Source organism: Cynoglossus semilaevis, chromosome 15 (assembly GCF_000523025.1).
Source record: "Cynoglossus semilaevis isolate Cse_v1.0 chromosome 15, Cse_v1.0, whole genome shotgun sequence".
Lineage (NCBI taxonomy): Eukaryota > Metazoa > Chordata > Actinopteri > Pleuronectiformes > Cynoglossidae > Cynoglossus > Cynoglossus semilaevis.
In genome coordinates, this window is record NC_024321.1 from 6,215,398 (window position 1) to 6,237,705 (window position 22,308).

The 22,308-nt window shown below is 36.9% G+C and overlaps 1 protein-coding gene across 3 annotated transcripts in view; it reads right to left on the reverse strand.

Annotated features, from left to right (window-relative positions):
- Positions 1-4,163: 4,163 nt before the first annotated feature.
- The window catches only part of adad1 (adenosine deaminase domain containing 1 (testis-specific)), a 65,049-nt gene continuing 46,904 nt past the window's right edge, over positions 4,164-22,308 (reverse strand). For 2 of the 3 annotated variants that reach the window (XM_025063104.1, XM_025063103.1), the window contains 12 exons: positions 10,612-10,763; positions 10,271-10,411; positions 9,600-9,770; positions 9,267-9,332; positions 9,012-9,137; positions 8,016-8,139; positions 7,661-7,831; positions 7,426-7,501; positions 7,184-7,340; positions 6,040-6,274; positions 5,757-5,889; positions 4,164-5,638 (listed from right to left, as the gene is read on the reverse strand). In XM_025063104.1, the coding sequence (XP_024918872.1) occupies positions 5,525-5,638; positions 5,757-5,889; positions 6,040-6,274; positions 7,184-7,340; positions 7,426-7,501; positions 7,661-7,831; positions 8,016-8,139; positions 9,012-9,137; positions 9,267-9,332; positions 9,600-9,770; positions 10,271-10,411; positions 10,612-10,756 (1,659 nt within the window). In that variant the 5' untranslated portion in view covers positions 10,757-10,763 and the 3' untranslated portion in view covers positions 4,164-5,524. Of the gene's footprint in view, positions 5,639-5,756; positions 5,890-6,039; positions 6,275-7,183; positions 7,341-7,425; positions 7,502-7,660; positions 7,832-8,015; positions 8,140-9,011; positions 9,138-9,266; positions 9,333-9,599; positions 9,771-10,270; positions 10,412-10,611; positions 10,764-11,581; positions 14,130-22,308 lie in introns of those variants that run through there. The other variant, XM_008326648.2, reaches the window with a different exon arrangement.

Genomic DNA, 22,308 nt, shown 5'->3' on the forward strand with positions numbered 1-22,308 from the left:
AATGTACAGGTAAGATCAGTCCACGCTTTCATGTTGTTGTTTGCTCTGCATGCATACGGTCCTGGGTTCACACCTTAGTGTAACCACATACTTAATCCTGTATATGTAAGTCACTTTAGATATAACGTGAAAATGTAATATTAACAAACAGCTGCAAAACATGATCAAAACCACAATGAATTAGTGACAGAAAATTCAAGCAGAAGAGCACAAACCTCCAACTATTCTACAAAGATGCTCTGACAAAAACAACATACTTGTGGCTAAAATGATCATTCAGCCACTGATGTAAATCTGATGGTATTGTTATACATTGGTAATGCATTTGAATTAATCAGCACTTTGCTTTGACAGAAAGAGAACTATGGCACAGCCATGGAGACATTTAGGGAAGGACTAAAATACGCCAACACCAACTGTATAGATCCGTGGGACCGAACCGGGGATGCTCTTGAAGCTCTGGAGAATGGTCCAAATGTAAGTGTAAACATTTAAACAGGCGTCAAAGCTGTGCACCACTGAAAGGTGGCCCGTTACCTAACTTATTTTCTTCATATTTAGGGCACAGCCTCTGGGATGGGATGGGAGAGGAAGAAGTTCAAGGACTTTGTGACAGACATGAAATCTTTCATCGAAAAACTTAAGAGCACGTGCTACCTTCACACTGCCTCACAGAGTTGATTCATGGTCTTTTTAAAACATTACTTGAAATGTGTTTACTTTATTTCTTAATTGAATGTAACAAACTGTGCTACAATGCCTAATGACCTAAAACCACTGACTGAGGTTCTCATAATTTATATATTTATTGAATTATTGACCAAAGATGTGTATGTCACGTGTGATATTTAACTAATAAAATATTTATTAAATTAAACCATGATTTGTTCATACATGTTAAGATGGGACTGTCATTAGCAAATATTAAAAGGTATTGGTACAAATTTGAGACAACAGTAAGTGCAATCCCAGAAATTGGTAGAGACTGATGAGAGTACTTTTTTCTGAGAAGGAAAACAGAAAATTCTTAAAAAAAAAAAAACATGTTCCAAAGTCTTGTCACAAACTACGTACAGTTTGTTATCATCAACTTGTTTTGAAGTCAAAAGCATCAAATTCTTACAAAATAAAACTGTGAAATGATACTTCGACACTAGATGGTGCTAAATACAATACAATTTAAAACTAGCACATGAACGTTAATAACCCCTAAGAATGAAACACACTCTTCTATGTTTTTAAAAAACGTTTTTTTTTTCTCAAAGATAACGATTTAAGGGAAAATAGTTAGAAACTGATAAGGATCTGACTGAACCAAACCGATATATAGACCAGGTGAACACATGCATGCATTTTTTAAACGAATTAGTGTGTATGTTGACAATTGTCTCTGTAAAAACAGGGCCATAAAACAAATGGATAACCACAGATACTTCTGTCTGTAACTGGCAGTGGAATCATTTCCTTCACATGATTTGACATTCTTCCTTTTCAGCCACACATTGCATCAGAACATCTCAAATTTACCCAAACAGGTTTGCCCACCTGTCACTGTTAGTTTGACATATTTGTGCATTAGCCTGTGTTCCGTTTCAGTGGGTGAGGCAGGAAGACACCAATCAGAGGAAGTGGGAAAACGCCAACACAAAAGGATTTATAAGCTGTGACAGACTGAATGGAAAAATAAACTATGGTTATAAAAAACAGTTGGGCAATCAGTAATAAATCATATCGACTTTTGAGATGCTGCTGCCTACTTAAGTTATTATGCCTCTGCAAACAAATTATTGTGCTTGCTGAACAAGCTCATCTGTATTTCATTCTGTTGTACTTTCACCTTAACATTTTATTGGTTTATAATACTAACAGTATATCAACTGTAACATACCGTGGTTTATATTAATTGTCAACTTATTTTAGCTACTTTATTAAGAATCAAAGCCTATATTTTGAAAAGTTAAATTACCTTTAGTTAGGGCATTGTAAAATTTTTATTATTATTATTTTATTTGTATTTCATTAACTCATCTGTCAAATTAACTTGCAAAGGATAAAATAACAAATATAAAATAAAAAGATATAAATCCTCAAAGGTGCTATAACACAAACTAAACTATAATTAAAAGTCTCTACAACAAACCCGGGGGTCAATCTAGTTTCAAATGAGCCTCAAGCTAAATTATGTGATACAATGAAGGGATTTTACCCTGTTGTAGTAGCATTTAAAAAAAAATTCCAAGAGTCATATAAAGGAAAGACAATGCTGTGCATCTGGTGATATACAACTAATCCAACCCACCTTTTCCATTCCTCAGCTATAAAAATTAAAGGCACCACAAACAGCCAAGTAAGCTACTACATCACCTCCACCAAACAACTTCCTTATCACACAGACGTACTTCCAAATGAACATGGAACACTTTACTAGGATTTCCATTTTGATCTTTACTTTCTTTGGTTGCTTTCAAGCAGCACCTTACACGGACTCAAAAATGTATTATCTGCAACGTGACGTTTCTTGTGTAAGTTTTTCACAACTGTTTTTCCTCCCTGTCCGTTTACTCTAGTTTCTGGCACCTATATGAAATATAAATTATTTTCTTCTATCTGCAGCCACCAGGTTCAACATTCTATGCTCCAACAAACGTGAAGGTAAGGACAATTCTTTGCTATTTAGTTAAACATTACTGTGCATGCTGCAAATGTGTCACTCAAATACAATTTGTCTTCAGGTAAAGAAGTTAGTCAGAACAAAATAGGCCACTGCTTCAAGGCCTGAGTTGAGCCTTTCTAAACCACATGTATAGATTCACTATTGCAGGAAATGAGTCTGCCTGGTGTTGATAGTGAATACAATTTTAACAGCCACACACAACACAAGTCACATGTTTCCTCAGTGGGGACCGTGAACTGAAGCTCAAACACCTTTCGCTTTATACACAGCTTTTTTCTGAGGAGGAAAACAGAGTGTGTATTGAGGGAACTTAATGGAACAGTCACAGCGGAATGTGACAACTCCAATGGCTACGTTGGCGACACCATGGAATTCTTAGAAGAAAGGATTGCAGAATATCACGTAAGTATTTATTCAAATGAATATGAAGTTACAACAGGCATTGATTTGTAAATACGTTTAGATCATCATATTTATTGTTCTGAATTTAGGAACCACCAAAGTCCAGTGAATGCGAGTGTGAGAGATGGCAATTGACTCCATTTGATGTGTTTCTAAACAAAATGGAATCATTGCTCCAGATGGAGAATGCAGCTAAATCTGGAGACTTTAACGTCATGGCTTCTTAATCAGCTCGACAGACGAAACACTGCAGACAGTCTCAAGTACTGATATGAATTTGCACAGGGTTATGTGTTGTGTTTTAAGGATTTTATACAATAAGTCACATCTACATACATTGACTGAAATGTTCTCCTGTATTTATTTTGTTTTTAGTGATGCTACTCCTATATCGCTCAACACTGCACTAGTTTCTTTTCTTACCATGGCAGTGCTGACTGGACCCTATTTATATATTTATTGTTTGAAACATAATATTTTGGAAATACAAGCTTGAATGTATAACTTAATAAATGTTACTTAATATGTAACTTAGTTCTGTATAATTTTAAAAACAAAAACATTTCACAAACTCTTTTAATAGTGTGTTTTATTAACGGTTTGTCTTTAGTAATGAAGAAATGAATGTGGGTGAGGAATGGGAAGTGCTTTTGTAGGAGGCTGAACCATTTCAATAATAATAATTAAAAAAAATGTTAAAACTAACAGATGTGAACAGGACATCATTGAAAAAAGTTGAAGAAATATTGATCTGGATTGTTTAAACAAATTCTGATACAATACATTCACAAGCCCCAACATACAGGTACAGTCAATGACAATATTTAAAAGCGTGCAGTGAATTTAACATTACCTTTTGCACATCACCACATGAGGGGCTATAGCTTCTAAGAAAATAGCTCTAGATTGTTTCCCTGTTTAACCACATCAAGAGAATTGCATATCCTGTTTATCACATAACTAACAACTCTGAACTATAATAAATGAGATTAAGCGCATCTTTAAAATACAAACTTTCACTGAATTACTCAAGGCTTGACAAAGAGGAAAATATGACATCACAGAGCCAGAGCACAGAATAAGTAACAAGTCACCATTTAATGACGAAACAAGCAAAGACACATCAGGTGAGAAAACGGCAACAAGAACCGTGACTCCATACTTTCTTGGAAAATAGAACTTGCAATACAAACAACTAATATTTAACCATTAGCACCAAACTATATTTACATCTTAAATTGGTAGTAATCACACTGTTTGTGCAACCCATTACACAACAACTGTCAAAACGTAATATGCACTGCATGATGTTAAATTAAGTATGAAACTTGGAGTTGTACGTACATTTTAAGCCTTGATCCACGAACATATATTAGTAGGTTCACTGCAAATTCCCTCTACTTGGCAAAACAGAGAGCACTCCATTCATAATACTCCTCTACACCCAAAGTAAAAGTGAACTGTTAAATACCAAACACAGGAAACCATAGCATTTCCTGTATGTGTATACGTAAGTTTGCATCGACATGGTGTGATAAAACAATTCTCTAGCAAATGACCAACGCGACTACATGTGCATTAACCACCACGCTCCAACACCAGTGGTTCACTGTCTGTGGCAGTAATGCACTTAAAGTTCATTCACCGGCCAGAAGAAGCACAGGATGCTTTGACATCAACACATTAAAAGTGTGGTGAAGATCCTAAACTCCTAAATTATTAAAATGGAAGCTGTAATAAAAGCTGCAATTACAATGTTCTTGTGTTTAATCACTGATTTAGGCATCAATCAAAATCAATTTGAAAATATTGTTTATTGTGGTAATTCCTTAAAATTACAATAAAGGCTCTAATTAATTCAAACATTTTTGAAATTAGTTACCCCTTTCTGTATAAACAGAAATGGACATTGCTTGCGATTTAAGGTCAACTTACCATGTTCAAAATATCTGAATTAATTTTTCTTTTGAAAAATGTGGCTTTAGATTATTTATTGTAAATGTCCTCAGAAGGATAAGTTGCACAACATACATAATCAAGAGCATGAGGCTAGAAGAACATACATAGGTTTAAGGTATCAAGGTTCAGGCTTCAGTCTGTTTTGAGATGTAATGAAATCAAAACTGAATGTCAAAAAAAACATACTGTTGAAAACTACCTTAACCACGTCATAGTATTGTCAAAAAATACTATTTTACGAAGGAACAGAGGTTTAAGTAATACAATCCACGCAGCATATACAGCATATGTATAGAAAATAACAACTGAGCATTTATCTAAATTTAGAACTGATGCTTGCATTGTATTCTGAACAAATGTAGAACTTTTATTCCTTGGGAGAATTAACAGTTACTCTTTGTAAGGATGAACAGGGATTGGTTTTAATCCATGTTTGACAATTGCTTTTTCCCAACGAACTTTTTTGTTACATAGCCTAAGTGGTTTTACTCACATACTGAAATTATCAATGGCTGAAAGCTTGATTGGCCAAGAACCAAATCCCTGCTGAGACAGGTATGCCCTCAGCACCTTCTTTGCTTCCTGGTATGGCTTTGCCATCTTCTACACATAATAACAACAAAGCAGAATATTATAATTACTGTATAATATTACTCTGTATCGCTAATCTTTGGCAAATATTCTTTTATAAAATAATAAGAAAGTGTTGTGTTGTTTTTACCTTAGCTTCTCCGTAGGTGCTTGTGACCAGCAGTTCCTGCCTCTGGGCTTCTTTGACCACTAGCTTAAAGCGATGTAGCATTGCTGCTTTGCACAAGCGACTTGCCAGAGCTGAGCCACTCTTAAATGGAGACCTAACACAAGACAATCCAAGAAAAATCATCACAACTATGTGCCGTTTTACCTGTCTCACTCTTAGACCGACCGTTTGCCTTGTTTTAACTTACCAATTACTACTGTATTTTAATCTATTTAAACTTTTATCTATTCACTTCAAAGCTTACTCTTCAATGGTCTTGCCGAGGAGTCCATCCACAACCTCAAGGGAACCGTCTCCTTCACTCCAGTTTAAGCTGTTGGCAATCCTGCTACTGCTGATTGATGTATCAGCCACAGAGGGCACAAGTCTGATGTGTGGCCTCATCATGCAGTAGTACATTGGCAGCAGAGAGGTGATCCCTTCAACTCTCTGGCTTACAGACATTTTCATGCCACGGGTATCGCTGCAGCAAGAATCACCTTTAAGCAAAATATATAATATTTATAAAATGTAACCTTTAAACAAAATAGACAATGATTATAAAATGCCAACTGTTTTTGGTTTGAACATCTTCTGAAGCCAACAAGAAAAGGTACATTTCCACCTTAGTTATTTTTTTAGTGTTCAGTAACAGGTCAAATTTTCCTAGAGTCTTGCACAGAAATTTCACAGGTAGTCCAATTTTAGACTTCTTCAAAATGACTAACCTTCATCTAGACCTTCAGGTCTCTTTTAGATTATCAGTATTTTACTGAGAGACTCAACAAAACAGACATTGAACTTAGTGGTCATTGAACTGAAATGTACTAAAAACAAAAATGAAAAAGGTATCTGGAATTTTAAGGAACTTAAGGGATCTTAAAAGGTGTCAACTAAAGTTTTTGGTGTTCATTGTTCATTGAAACACATACTTTTCTACTTCTATAAAGGATATAAATGTTGCTGAAGTTGCATCAGAACTTACATCATGACTTGATTGCAACAGAAGGGAGATTGATGTTTTACTAATATGTCATCTTAAGGCATTCACTAAAACCAACTCTGGAGTTTCCCTCTTCAATGCAGGTCATGTAGTCATTTTGATTATAACAAGTAGAGTGAGATGGAAAAATCTAACACCACTGAACTGATAGAAGGGGCACATTTTGTAGCCTAATTTTAAACACTACAATACTATTACTCCCACCATTAAAAAACAAATTCAGTTTGTGAGTTGATTCAAAATAAGTCGAGTTGCTGGACATTTCCCTAGTATCTGGATAGCATGTCTGGTCCTGCCTGCTGGCTGTCAACATAAAATCGGTTAGCCAAAACATACTGCACTTTTAAAAATACAATACATACATTTTTTGTTTATGAGTTCAAAAAGCCTGAAGACAACTTCTCACCAATGAGAATACTTTGAACATAGACAGGCTCTATGAAGTGGCTGAGCAGAGCTCCCTGGAATCCCAGCACCTGCCACTGAGTGATCTTATCTGTAGCTGAAACACTGATCACTTTGGAGTTGGAAAGCTCAAATGATGATGAGAAAACTGAAAAAACCTGTAGAAGAAACAGGTTGACGATTGATTCACAACAGATTTTTATATGTTCAGAATGTTAGTAAACAGATGTTAAATGTTAGTACCTTGCCATCTACTGACAGGTGTAAGTTGATTTCATTTAGAACTTGCAAAGCAGACATGGAAAAAGGATTCAGGCGCCTTTAAAGAAAAAGATAATTTAAAAAAAAAAACACAGTTCACACACCTATACCATGCTAAACACTAAACTTCAACAATTTATGAAAATAAGACAAGAAGAAGTCAGAAGTCACTCAGAATATCATAGCTAAAGTCTCACAAGGCGATGAACTGACTTACAGTTGAGAAGGAATCTGAGCTGCACCTTTTGGTAGTTGATTAAGATAAAGGTGAAGAGTAATTCCACTCTTTAGAGTGAGAAGGTTGCTGCTGCTACTTTGCTGGAAGACTGACCTCTCTGTCAAATTGGCAGTTTTACTGAAGAACAGTAGCAGGTGCCTGTACAGGAACCTGACGACAACAACATGTCAGATTACATTTAAAATATTTTTTGTGTGTGTGACAAAATTGTTGCAGACACACACCTGCACTGACCAACAAATGCAGTAACTTCAACTGCTACCACTTAAACACTATGTTGTCAAAAAGAACAAGTATCACATATACCGTAATATAACTGTATCTTTATTTGTACCTCATCAACGATCGTCTAGCTACAACGACTGCATGAGAGTCATGCAAAATGCGTCCACCGGTGGAAGAGCTCTCCTGGAGGCTGCAGTCGCCAGTGCCTAAAGCCACCACCTCACATCCTTTAGCTAGACAGCAAGAACAGATGTCAGTCAATAGTTTACTTGTAGGAAAAAATGCAGAAAGGCTAGCACAAAGACACGGATGCATACTAATACTAAAAATGTGTCAACTTTAACATTGCTGTGATCAAAATAACTGACCCTTCTATTCAAAATCACATCTGTGCTTTTACACTGGCCCTCTACACCAAAACTAAAACTTAAATGGGAGATGGTGAAGACCAATGTTTTCTAGTCTTTGAACACTCGTCCCCAAAGATGTTGTAAGTGATCACATGGTTTTTATTATGCTGTGCAGAGATGTAATACTGTTTTTCAAATTAGCCATATATTGTCTATTTGATACCAATTGGCAGATATAGGTGGCTACCTTTGTGATGCGAGTCTTGATAACAACACTTCAAACTGAAAAGTGGATGAGAAAATAAAAGCTTCAGGGAAATCACCCAAACAAATTAAAAGCTTTGAAGTCACAAAGTAAAACCTTTGAATTTGCTGTAGGAAGAAGGAATCAAAACTTTGATTTCCTATCAAAGAAAGGTCTGTTGGGCAGACAACAAAGTGAACTGTACATCTTAACAACGTTTTACACTCTGAGTGTGGTATACTAATATCACCCTACTTCATAGAACAGCAATTTTCCCCTACACATCAGTAGTTATCTCTTTGGATATTTGTTCTTCTGGTTTTGTTAGTTTATTTTAACATTCTGTTTCTTTCAGAGAAAGTCCAATGTGTTCTAGTCCCTGAACGCCTTTGTCCACTAATTTACACTCCAGTTCTGAACTATTTTGTTGTAATACCTGTTTCACAATATCTTACTTAATGTATAGACCATACTAACAACAGATTATGTTTCCCTGGAAGAGCTCACTTACAACTCTGAAGGATGAATGCTGCTGTAGTGCCTGCGCAGGTAAAGAACTCCACATGATTGTTCATCAGTTTGGTAAGATGCTCTCGAACAGCATGAGGGATTTCAAAGTTGGCGGATTTGTTCCTGTCTGAACAGCAAATAAATTGGAAACCTAGTTAAACTGTCGAAAGATTTATACCTAACACGTATGTTCAAGTGTACCGTACTTCATTTTCAAAAGTAAGTGTTCACCAACTAGATTGTGTATCTAATTTACCAGGATCTGCTCTGCTTGGGGTCTTAGAGATGTAGAACTCTTTCACTGGTAAAAGTGAAGAGACATCTAAAAGATGCAACAAAACAAATGAACAGAGATGTTTAACTTATTAGAAATAACAACTTAATTTCAACATCAGTTTAAATGAGGTCTGTGTTATGGAATTCTTCACAAAAACAAACCCCTGCTTTAGATTTCCTTAAATAGCAATTAAAAGGAGACTTTTTAACTATTAAATATGTTTAACTTATTTTTAGAATAAAACCATTGATGCTCATGTTAATGCACAATGGATTTTTAGTCTGCTACAAAAAAAGCACCTTTGTAACCAACCTGATTCCTCTTGGTGAATAGTCTTTTGACAATCTAATGTGGGGAGCAGAGCCTGCAAAGCCTGCTCTGACGCCATCAGCTTGGCATCTTTTTTGGTTTTTCCAACACCAGTCGTATACTGAACTCCATCAATCACCACACAAAAGGCAAAGTAGAGCCCTGGGATATTGCCTTAAAACAGGGGAAATAGCTAGGTAGGTTAAATTGAACAATAACTGGTTCTTCCATTAAACAAAACATGGGAAAGAGGTTCCTAAATATCATTAAACAATGTAGAGGTTTCAATGTTTCAACATGCACAAGTATTGCTCAAACTGCTGCATGGTCTGTATGTATATCATATCCATCTAAGACAGTGATTCTTAACCTGGACTGAGTCAGTCTCAGGGGTTCAGTTGAGGACAAGACACACACCCAACTCATATGATTTGTGATGACACGCGGGGGCGTGGCCATCCCCGAAGGTTTTGGAGAATGCACATATGAAACTAGTGGGGTTCAGTACCTCCAACAAGGTTAAGAACCACTGATCTAAGGTCATATGTTTAGTAAAACAACCTTCTTTATCTAGCTGCAATTTGATCAGATAACTTGGCAAGCAGATTTAAAACATTGTTGACAAAAAACAACAATGACACACAGCTAGACAAGACATACAGTTTTTTTTTTACCTGGGGCAATCGTTTCTTTAATCTCCAAATGCATCTGAAGAACCTGAGCAAGCTGATGAAGTAATGATACAGCATGGGTCTCACCTCGTTTATATCTGTCAATCAGTTCCTTTTGTGATACCACTGGCTTCGTAGCATATGCTTAAGAAGAGAAGAAAAATGTAAGTGAATTCAGAGGGAGGTTACACACTTTATTAAAGAGATGTAAAACATGCAAGAAAAACTCTAACAGAGCAATACAATTTCACTGTATATACATTTTATTGACTAAACTGTTGTTGACGACAGATGTTGAAAGAACATAATCTGAAGCATTAATGCCTTGATCCTTACAAACTGACCAGGTTTAACTTGCTGGAAAGGACCTTTTTTGCCAGGAGGTTTATACGTCGGGTATCTGGATGGTCCTTGTGTCACAGGCAACATTTTGTTCAAGTTGACTGCAACTTCTTTGGAATCTTGAGAAAAGCCACCAACAGAAAACATCCTTCCACTATTGAAGAAAAAGTAATCAAAAGAAGTGCAAGAGTCAAAACAGCATAGCATTGCTTTTTTTATTTTTATTGGTGCAAATGTTAACTTTTCTGGGCTGTTTACACTGAAATAAGCAACAACGGAGTTGTAACTTTACCGGTACACAAAGGGGAATAATTCTATGATGAGCAATTATAAAAGTTAGAAATATGATGAATATGATGATGATTCCTGCAAATTTGCTGTCAAAATTTGCTATTGTGGTCATTCAAAAAGTATCCAAAAAAAAGAGACACAAATAGAATATAAACAAAATACAGTTTCAAAGCCCTTGGTGCTCAGGATTAGACAAGTTTAGACAGGTTCTACGAACATGCTGCATTATATGATTAACAGTTACGTAAATTATTGGCATGCGCATGGGTTATATTCAAACTAACCACCGTTACTTTTATTCTATTTATTATCTTTATTCTGTCTTTGAGCTGTTTCATGTTATCAAGACTTGGTGGAACATAACAAATTAAACTGTGTATTCCTTGAATATGTAAAATAATTTTGAAACAAACCACTAATATGTAAACACAAGATGAAGTTGTATAATTTGTTGTTAACAAATCTTTTGCATGGGTAACAAAGGGCTCAAGTTATACAACCTTAAGTAACGAATGCCACGTACATAGCTTTGGCAAACGCTAACCGAGTAGCTGACATAAAAAAAATCACTGAAATACGTTTAAAGACGGATGAGCAAAATTAACGGGAAAATTATTTAATCCATGCAATAAACCCAAGTTTATCAACAACCGAAATAAATAAAGGACCTAAACGCTTTACCTAAGTCTTTTTCCAACAACGTTCGACGCGTCCTTTCAAAGATTGTTGAATGTGGGCGGTGTCAAGCAGGTGCGTCAATGAATTAAACTCATGGAAGGTGGAACTCAAACTCTCTAACAACTAATGTTTGTTTGACATATATTTGTTTTTAATGTTTTTTGTTTGTTCGTACGCATGGTTGGATGCATACTCTTTCTGTATTTGTTGTAAAAGTTTGTTTTTTCTAATACAAGTTTGCAACTTTTCTTGCAGTCATATTTTTTTGTTTTTTGTCTTTGCAAAAGTACTTCAGCAATAATACATGAGATGAACAAAAAACAAGATAACTGCAGGGAAAAAATAAAAAACAATGCAGATATGAGGATTAAGACCTCATTGTTTGTTTGAAAAAACAAAATATAAATGACACTGAATGTGTGGAAGTAGGGGTCTTACTATAGTATTGGCTCTTAGGGAATTTCCCTTAATCTAAGTCACTGTGTATACTAGATTTTTTTGTCACCTTTACCAGTGTTTAGGGGGTTTCTCAATCTTGTTTATTTGTCTGCATTTGCTGCAGAGGTTTGCGTTTTGTTTTTTCTTCTTGTGGTTAGAGGTCATGGAACACTAATATTTGCATTATAACATTAGAACGCTGTGCTATTATCATGTCTATCACAGTTATATTTGGCACATGGGTTAAAACGTGGGTCTTGTAGATTCGTTCACAGTTTTATTGTGGACGGGAAGCTGTATGGTCAACAAAATCTTCACTGTTGAAGTGGGTGTCCACATTTAAGAAATGGGGGTTTCATCACAGGATCACACTTACTTACTTATGACTGGGGGTCATAAAATATTTGTTAAATTTTACATGGTCGCCCTAATGGCATGACAGGCAGCAGAAGGGATACCAACAAATCTTAACAACCTAACACATACTGTAGATTTTGTATGACAAAACTGCATCTAATTTTGGTCATTACTATACGTCATGTGTTTGTTTCCTTTTTTACATAATGATTGTTAAAGTTAAATCAAATGTATTTTTATTCTTGCTAATAAAATGATGTGGTGATTCCTTTCTTTTTCTTTTTCTGTTTCAGCATGTTAAAAACAGTTGTGTGGGTTGGACCACATTTCCTTCCTTGGTGCTACCTGAACTAACACTGACATGGATTCCACTACCTTTTTTGTCTTATTATAATTTGAAAAGTAAAACAAGTGGACATAATTGACATGATCATGTTCTCATTCAGAGACGGAAAATACATTTGGACAAAGGTGTATTCCACCACAGGCAATCATTCTAACCCGGAGACATCAGACTGAGACTTCCTCCCCTTGAAGTCATAAATACACTTACCTGATAATATTTTGTGCTAGTATTAATTATCTAAATCCCTTATCTCTTAATCTGTGCAGTCTTCATTTGGTTAATATATGAAAAAAAAATCTTCTGATTTACTGCAATATTCCAGTTAATATGTTTGGTCAATATGTTTTGCAAAAGCACATTTAACCTGCTAACCTCCACGTTTACCTCTGGTGGCTTTGATTTGTCATGTTTAATCTTTTCTTAACATGTACTGTATCTTAAACTTGAAATGCTCTTGCAGGATCAGACTGTGTAAAGGGGTAGCTTTGAGTTCAGCAGTAAGATAAAAAGTAAGTGTAGTGACTTCAGTGTTTCCGCTCCACTTTTTGAACCACCAAGTCCCCTTGTTGAGACTGATGATTATCAATAATGAAAGCTATAAAAGGTACAATGGAACAAGCAGATCACAGCACTGAGCGGTGAAGGTCACCACAGGAGCAAATAATTTTACACCCCCGCAGAATTCAAAGGCAGGGTTTGAATTCACTTCTCTAATAAGTCACACGTTGAAAGGGAAAGGGCATGTTCTGAGATGAGTTAGCTTTCCCCGTCCTTCAGTAAATCTTCCCATAAGCGGCAAAGATGAAGGAAAAAGATGAGTCAGTACTTTGTGAGGTATCTGTTTTCTTATAGCACCATAGATTTTCCACTAATATATCCATAGCAATGTAATCTTTATTATAATGGTAATTATAATCAAACTTTGTGAGTTTCTTCCCAAAAGTTTCAAATATTTTTTTAAGTCTTGTTTAGGCCCTGGCAGAACGACCGTTCACAACAAAAGTTATTTTTTAAAGCAGGATTTCAGTATGGGGGACTTTTTTTTATCATCGAGCAGTTTTTCATTTCCAGATATACGTCCAGGTACCTTTTGAATGTGTGAAGTATCCTTTAATTGTTTTTTTTAAAAAAAAAGACTATGAGAGCCCAGACTGGAACAATAGAGAAACGAGCATCACATTCTTGTGTGTCACTTTCAAACTGAAACTGTGACTTAAGTTACTATTTTTATCTGTCTGTTGTAGAGTCATTTCTTGAGCAGAGAATAACAGCATCCTTATCCTGTTCTCTCGGAAACAAAACCCTCAGCCATGGAAATATTTACAGTTATTAATAAACACATGCTAAATGGCCCTGCACAACACATGTGGAAAAGCTTCACCGATTAACTAAAAACCACCAAATCAGCGGAATTCCCCTTTTAAACGGTCGTTTTTCAGGATGTGAGCAATACACTCACTTTTCTTCTCCAATTTCATGCACTAGGACAAAAGTGAATCACACAAACTGGAAATGTTTTTGTTGCCACTAAAACCGCAGTGAGGTTTTCAAGGGGCGTGAAACAAAATTTCGGACAGAAAAACTGTTTAACCTAACAAATACAAATAAAAAACAAATGCGGTTTCTAATAGTCTGATTTTTGTGTCATTTACCATTTGCAACAACAGAGGGCAGTAAAAGAATGAAAATGAAAGAGCGTGTATGTGAAAAACAGAAAAAAAGAGTGCAATAAATAATACAAATAAACTGTAATGTATTTTTATTGTTTTATTACAGTTAATTATTGTACATTTATCCATTTATTAATTAATTACATTTTATTTAGTGAATTATCTTTGATTCAATGCAAATGTTAAAGTCAAAATCTGGTTGCAGGTTGAAGAAAACAGATTGATTTCAATTCAATTTAGTGTGAAATAGATAGGATCTGATCAAGATATCACATATAGTAGGATGTTAGCAGTTGTTTGCACACAATGGAGCTTGCAATTAGGCTTTTATTGCACAATACAGCTTTCAATGTTGTGTTCCATATGGTTCTGTTACGTTCTATCAATTGTTATTATTCAAACTGTAATTAACAAAAAACCTGAAGCAAAATTCAAACAATTTTTGAACGGAGTACAACTTGACCTTTTTGTAATCAGGTCAGGTCAACTTCTGAGGCTTCACTTTTGCAACCATAAAGCCTTGTTTATGCACATTGCCTCTAAATTTTAAAAAGAAATGAAAAGAAAGTCTGAATGAAAATCTGATGTTTAGATCACCACTGAATGCTGTACCGCACCAATGAGAAACCAGAGCTGGATGCCCCTATGGCTAACATGTATTTCCTCTGACAACCTCCATCATTGATAAATAACAGCAGCTCTTCTTTAGCCTGCTTCTGCAGTCGCTTTCAGCTGCAGCTCTCCGATGCGTCTCCACAGCCAAGATTGAATCTTCCCCATTCATTAGACTAAGTGGATGAGCCTCTCTAATAGGGGCTCCCTTCCCCTCAATAATTGCTGTTGATTGGCGTAAATTAGGCCCTAGTTGCCAGACGAGTGATTCTCGACGACGATAATCTGATTCCCAACTCAAACTAATAGGATTTTAACTCTGGCTTTGGCCTAATGTCCGTCTGCAAACCCTGGCGATGGCCCTACTCTCCATCTACCTGACATCCTCTGGATCATATCTGGACCAGGCCAGGCTGGAGCTCCAGTGGAGTATGTGGACTCAGCAGGGGTTAGGACTCGGGGTCAAAGCCGTCCTTCCTCCCAATCCTCTCAGTGACTCATCCTGAGTGTGACATTCATGGCCTCACTGGGTCATTCATGCGCGTCGCTGACATCATCAAGAGAACATGCGTGTGAATGGGACCACAGTCAGAGCAGACGCTGTAAAGCCTTTCCTTCCAGTTGAGGCTTGTGGGCTGCTCGATGCTGTGATGTTAGGAGAGATAGAATTCTAGAGACAGCAATATCCTGTGTCAAGATAGACAGTTGACATCACTGATAGTGACGACTTTGGCTCAAGTGTTTCTCGACTTAATAAAAAGCTGGCTTAAAATCACATCAGCAGTAATACGATGTTACTAAATGTGTTGGGGAAACAGTCTATTAATTATGCATGTTCCAAACCATTTGCAGCATTCTTACACAAATTAGCTGAACGGAGAGATTAATGAAAGTCACCAAAAATAGTCCTCCTTAAATACAGAGAACAGGGAAAAATAATGGCACTTCAATTTTGAATTTATTACAATAAACTCAACATGTACCGTGTTATATATATATATATATATATATATATATATATATATATATATATATAAATGCGGTAACACATTTTATTGTTAATTTTCAACTCAAAAAGACCAGCCTTTGGTTGAAAATGTACTAGTGTGTAGCCCAGTGCTGTACACTATGTGGACCCAATGACTAGTTTTTCTAGTTATTGCCTATAACAGTGCTGAGTTAGTGAAACCACCTGGTTTGTGGTGGGTTCTGGATTTCCTCATGGTTGTGCATGTTTCTATCATTCATGTCTACCAGACTTGAATGATAGGTGCCATAAGATGTTGCGATCATTCTGAACGTTACTGATGCTTTGTTGAGGCTCCAGTTTACGGAATACAAATACTACCTCCTCCACTTCTTAGTGAAATATTTTACTCTGGTGGATGTTCTAGGTATATCACTGCAATACTAAAAGCATAGTTTACACATAGAGCTGTGCATCGTCAACATCGACCTCCACAGTCTCCTGCCTTGCACCTTCGTGCCCGTACCTTGCCAATGTCCTGGAGACGATGGCACTGTATGTTCTTTTGTCATCCACTTGATAAGGGGACGTTGCTGCAACTAAGGCCTGAGGTCTAATGAATCTCCACTCCATTACAGCTGAATCGGACAGATTGCTCTCCGGGAGAAATGAATTGAGTTTTTTGTATTTGTGAGATCATTCTCCCTCCATTAACTGCTCTTTATCCCATCTCTTCATCACAGGCAAATCAGGTTAGGCAGCCATGATTAGCTGGGGTGGCCTCCCTTTTTAAAAGGTAATTGGGTTTGGCGGCTAAGCTGATAGTGCCATTAGGACCAATAAAGGCTGGGCTTGGCTCATCGAGTGAAACAGATTCTTCAGCAGCAGATGGCAGATGGAGGGAGAGCTCTGATGCACTGAGGCTGAAAACAAAGTTTGTGTAACCAAAGTAGTTCAGGGGGCATCCTCCTCTCCCACATCTCCCACATCTCCCTCACCCTCCGTCAATTTTGTGTAGCATTGTATATATGTCTGTGGTAAGGATCACAGTTTTAAAAAGTTCTTCATACTTCATATACTGCAGATGAAAAAATGAAAGGTTTGTACTCAAATGGAGAATATTTAGAGAATATTGTTTTTTTATTTTCATAAATAATACTTATATATACCTATATGTATATCATGTTTTCATAAGTTGCGCTTTTTTTATCCTTTGGCTGGGTTTGCGACTTATACTTCTACTATATTTTTTAATATACTTTTACTGTATATTAAAATATATAATTTCACATGAGAGGGCACTCAAGCTGTCTGGTGTGTATTTGTTTTTCAACAGTTACATTTATATACATTTGTTTGTATATACTTTTTGAATGTATGTAAGATACTTTTTGTGTGTATGTGAAAACTGATGAAACTTGAGGAAATTTGGGAAAACCCAAAAAGCCAGAATGAGGTTTTTATATGTCACATCATTGCTTGGTGGGAACCTGAAAACTGAACTTGAGAAAAAAGTGTATCCTTAGCAAACCAATGTTGGTCCTGTTTACTGGTTTCCTCTAAATGTCTTCAACCGTCATCATATTCACAGAAATAACATATTTCTCCTCTTTTGAGCTGTAAAATCCAGGATCTACCGTAACTCCCAACCTGTTGGTACATGAGATTTATCAGTGCCAAAGATCAGAGATGTCTAACGTGTAGTCATTGTCCAGTCAACAATTGATCTTCCCAACGGTATCATCTCCTGTCATCGCCACCAAAGGAAAGGTGAACTTGCCAATTCCGAGAATTCCACGCACTTCTGCAGATAACCTTACTGTATCTGGGGTTTTGTCCTATAGGAAAAGGTGCATTAGTGGTGACAGGAGGGCCAGTGGGGACTAGAGCTGATGGGAGATTTAGACGGCTGGAGGTGAGCTTGTGTATTATGTGGCTGGACAGTGCTGTGACTGTCTCCCTCTTATCTCTCTTGATGGGAGGCCTGTCCCGACTCTCTCTTATCTGGGTATAAGATTTAGTCTTTTTCCGTCTTTCTTTCCTGGAAATCTCCCAGAAAACTGTGGTTTTAAAAAACCAAAGGCTGTGGTCATTAAAAAAAATAAAAATAAAAATTAACCCGACTGCAAAGTGAAGATGGTATCTTTTTAAAGGATAATTTTTGTAAGTCATCTCTGGGATTAGATTTCATGACATTTATTTTAGTCTTTTTAAAGGATAGGAAGGGATTAGATTTCATGACATTTATTTTATGATCAACTGTGTTTGCGCTGACCTTCTCAACCTTGGGTATGGTTGTACTTTATAAATCTAGTCAGTAAAAGAGTAGTGTGTGTTGTACGGTGGATTATTTTCAGCATCTTCTGTCAGTGAGGCTTCTGATGCTGGAGAACAGACTAGACCAACAGTGTGTAATGGAAATGCAATGATCTATTTTGTGTCTGTTTCTGTTCCTGCACACATAGAGGATTGTAATGTCTGAGTATAACCAGAGGATTGCGGTACATTTTCACCTGAGAGCTGCACATTTTCTGCCCTCCTAAATAAAACATTGTGTCGCTAGGCGCCGGTAAGTGTCCCTCAAAGAGCCGAGGGAGGAAGGGTGAGGGTAAAAAGCGTCCAGGTTAAGTTGTTTGAAAGGCCCCGGGTATTAAGAGGCATTTTACACTTAAGAAGTTGGTTTCGCTGGGTTTTCTGTTTCCCCTCTTATTGATTGATGCTCAACTATCAATGCATAATAGAAAAGCACTCAGAGCAAATGCAGGGTTATGGCCTTGGGAGGGAGTCGGCAGACGAGACTGCAGCAACCAACCCCCGCCCACTCCAATGCCATTATTGGCCCATAAAGGATCCCTCGGGAAGGCCACGGTGTTCAGATCAGCACACACCAAATACCCAATTAAAAAAGGCTTTAAATTCCCCCCTCTTTCCTGGACAAAAATCAATCTGAATTCAATCTATTCGGCTAGGATTCCGACAGAGCAGGTAATTGCCCATAATCGGTCAGCTAGGTGACAACAGCTTAAAGGGGAGACACTAATACAATCAGGTATTTGCTTTCAATGCCTGTCCTGGGCCCAGGCCTTGGCTGTTGGAAGAACAGGTAGAGTTCGTTCCATGTAGCCTCTAGACACAGTCACATATACGTATGTACATATAAGGTAACACAAGTCTTCCTCCATTGTGGGGGCGCGGCACAGCGGATGAAGATGCTGTGTGAAGCACTGGAGAAGTGATACTTCCTAAATGACCTATCACGAAGCCGCAATGAGAGAATTCAGCAATCATCTTTGAAAAGGACTTGTCATAAGAACGGGAAATGAAACAGCGATCATATTCCTCAGCGAGAGTTTCACGCTGTCAGTTGTATTATGAGCACAATTTGCACAACAGTGACAGAACAGTTTCAGTGAAATGATAAAGATGTAGTGTACTGTATTGCACTACAAGTTGTAGGTCATAATCCAGAGACAAAACACAAGACCAATAGTGTAAATAAGGTAAAAATAACAAAAAACAAAAAACAATCCAACTAACTAAGGAGAATGATTGATATTTTTACTACTTACACAACCCAATAAAGAACAGGAAAAACACGTTTTGTTATAAAATTGAATCATTTTGAAATTAAGTTTGAAATCTATAATTAAACAGTACTTAAAAAGGTGGGAGAAATCCCTTTCCATTTTCTAACCATATTCAACAAACTTCTTGTGCAATGTTCATCTGTGTAACACTAAAATGTTCTTGTCTGGATGATCAGACTGTAATAAAGTATTGATTGCGCAGTAATACTTTTAAATCCATTTTCATTTTCTTTCACTGAACGTACTCCTAAATACTCCCCATGTTAAGGCTTGGAGCATTTCTTTTTACATAGACTCACTTTTGCCACTTTTTGTGCAGCATCATTTCTTTTCAGTACATTTCCTTAATTTGGTTTGTCTCCAAAAGCTGTGAGAAGATAAACACAAATACAAAACAACAACAACAACTTGTTGCTAGGTATCCAGGCATCATGAATTGATTGATAATGTATTGATTGCATGTGAGTTGTAAGTTAAAACATTGCACATTCTCCTACATGTCTTTTCACTGAATATTTAACTGTACTCTATTATTGTTTTAATGAAGTCAACATTTGGTAGTGAAGCGCTCTGTGTAATTCTGATTTATTTTATAGCGTAAAAACCTTTGACCTTTATAAATTATTCACAATTATGTCTTTATCCCATGTCTTTTTTATTGTTATAGTATAGAGTATAGTATAGTGTTTATAGGATATATAAATGCAGGCATAGGATTAGGTAGAAATAATAGAATAAATTAATGTAAAATTAACACAGTAAAATATTGCCTATAAATTATGGACTTATCCAAACAGAAGACAACAAACCAATAGGAACAGTTATTTACTTCTACTGAAGCAGAATCTGGCTTAAAGTCCAGTTTGGCCGCCGGGTAACATGATGTCCAGGGGTCATCTGGGGTTAAAGGGTCAGCAGCAGAAGGCTGCAATTAATGGATCTCTCAATAAAACGGGAGCTAATATTACCACCTCGCTCTCCCTTGGCCTGACTTCACCAAAGTGGAGAGGGAATTCCACGAAGCAGCAGACATCGCGGGGCACGGCTCTCGAAATGATCTGCCGTAATGGGTCCAGTCTTCGAGAGCGGACGCACACTTTTCACTGACCAATCAAAGAAAGTAAACCATCATTAGATGTGATACAGAGAGCCAATCCAGTTTGTTTCGTTTCCGGCTGGATCTAAGGGCCATTTAAGACCGATGGCAGCACAGTACATCACTGCAGTTGATTATTATTATGATATCAAATAAGTAGAGCTGCATTAAGAGCTTTTGACTTTGTTGCATTAACAAGCACACTGGAAATCAATTTGTCCTCTTCCACGGTACAATAATATCTCATTGTTACAGACTAAAACTAAATTATTCAAGCCTAATTTAGTGATCAGCCTCATCGTCATAGATTTCTTTTGTTGTTTCTTTTTGAAAAAGAGTGAAAAAAAACTTGTGTATCCTCCCCTCTGAAGGAGCACTTTTACTCAAAAGTAACTCATCTATAACGTTTATGGAGACATGACAGTATTCACTGAGTGGAAAACAATCTAAAAGCAGCCTGTTCTCAGACTGTGAGGAAAAACAAAATAGAAAGTCCATTTATTCTGAAGCAGGCAGTCACTGGTTATCATCACTCATCGTGATCCTGTACAGCTGCTCTGTGACTGTGATCGGCGGTGCTCTGCATCTTTTGGCCATAAGGTGGCGCATGACGCTCTCAGTTGGACAGGGTGCACTGACGCACTCGGTCAGAGAGGGTTTAAGCCAAGAGGATGTAGTTCAGCATGAATGGCAAGGGGCAGAAACCGTGATAACAAATGTGAAAATAATGAAATATGAGAATAAGCGAAAGTAATTCAGGTGAGAGTTTACAAGAACGATAAAAAAAAGAAAGAAAAGAAAGAAAAAAATATGCAGGATTGTAAGGCTGCAGGTTGTTAAACCCCAGCTGCATGTAAATGGACACATGCATAAACATTTGAGACAGTGAAACATTCTGCGTTAACATTCATTCATTCAGTAAAATACTAAGAATGATGCTGGACACTAGTGACTGACTGTTATTAAGTGAGATTTTAAATCACCTAAACCAACACAGTCGTATACGTGTAAATAAAAAACACAGTGCAATGTTTGGTTTATTAGAATTACCAGGGCGTTGTGGCTACTGACTGGATGGCAGTGATGTGACCTGGACCAACTGCAGATAGTTAGAGAATAAACATGGCATCAGAGAACAAACAAACTATTTGTTTAGTCTAATTAAATTCAAACTTAATAGTTAATAGTCTGACTAGTCCAACCGGTCACACTATTCTGTGTTGACTTACTTCTGTTTGTACACACTGAATTGCTCTACATCCAGACATCCAGTGCGTTACAAAGTAATTTCCCTTCCATGCTTCAGGACTGGGACCAGGTCTCTGGTCCAGAATGTTCTAGTTCATCAGCACAATAATTAACATCTTGATATAACTGTTCATGTTTAACCCCAGATTGTTTTAGAGAACTGCACGAGCATGCCAGAGTAGTCCATGAACGACTGGATACACAGATGTCTGATTGTCATTAAATGTGGCTGAGGGTCAGTGAGGTCAACAGACACAACACTGCATCATTACCAGGTTCCTATTTAATGGATGTTAGCTGTCCAGCTGAGGACATGTGATTTTATTGTTTATCAATTTCTGAAATATAAGAATATAGAAGGGTCAGTTTTATTGAACATGGTTCATGTACAGACACAACACGTGGTCTG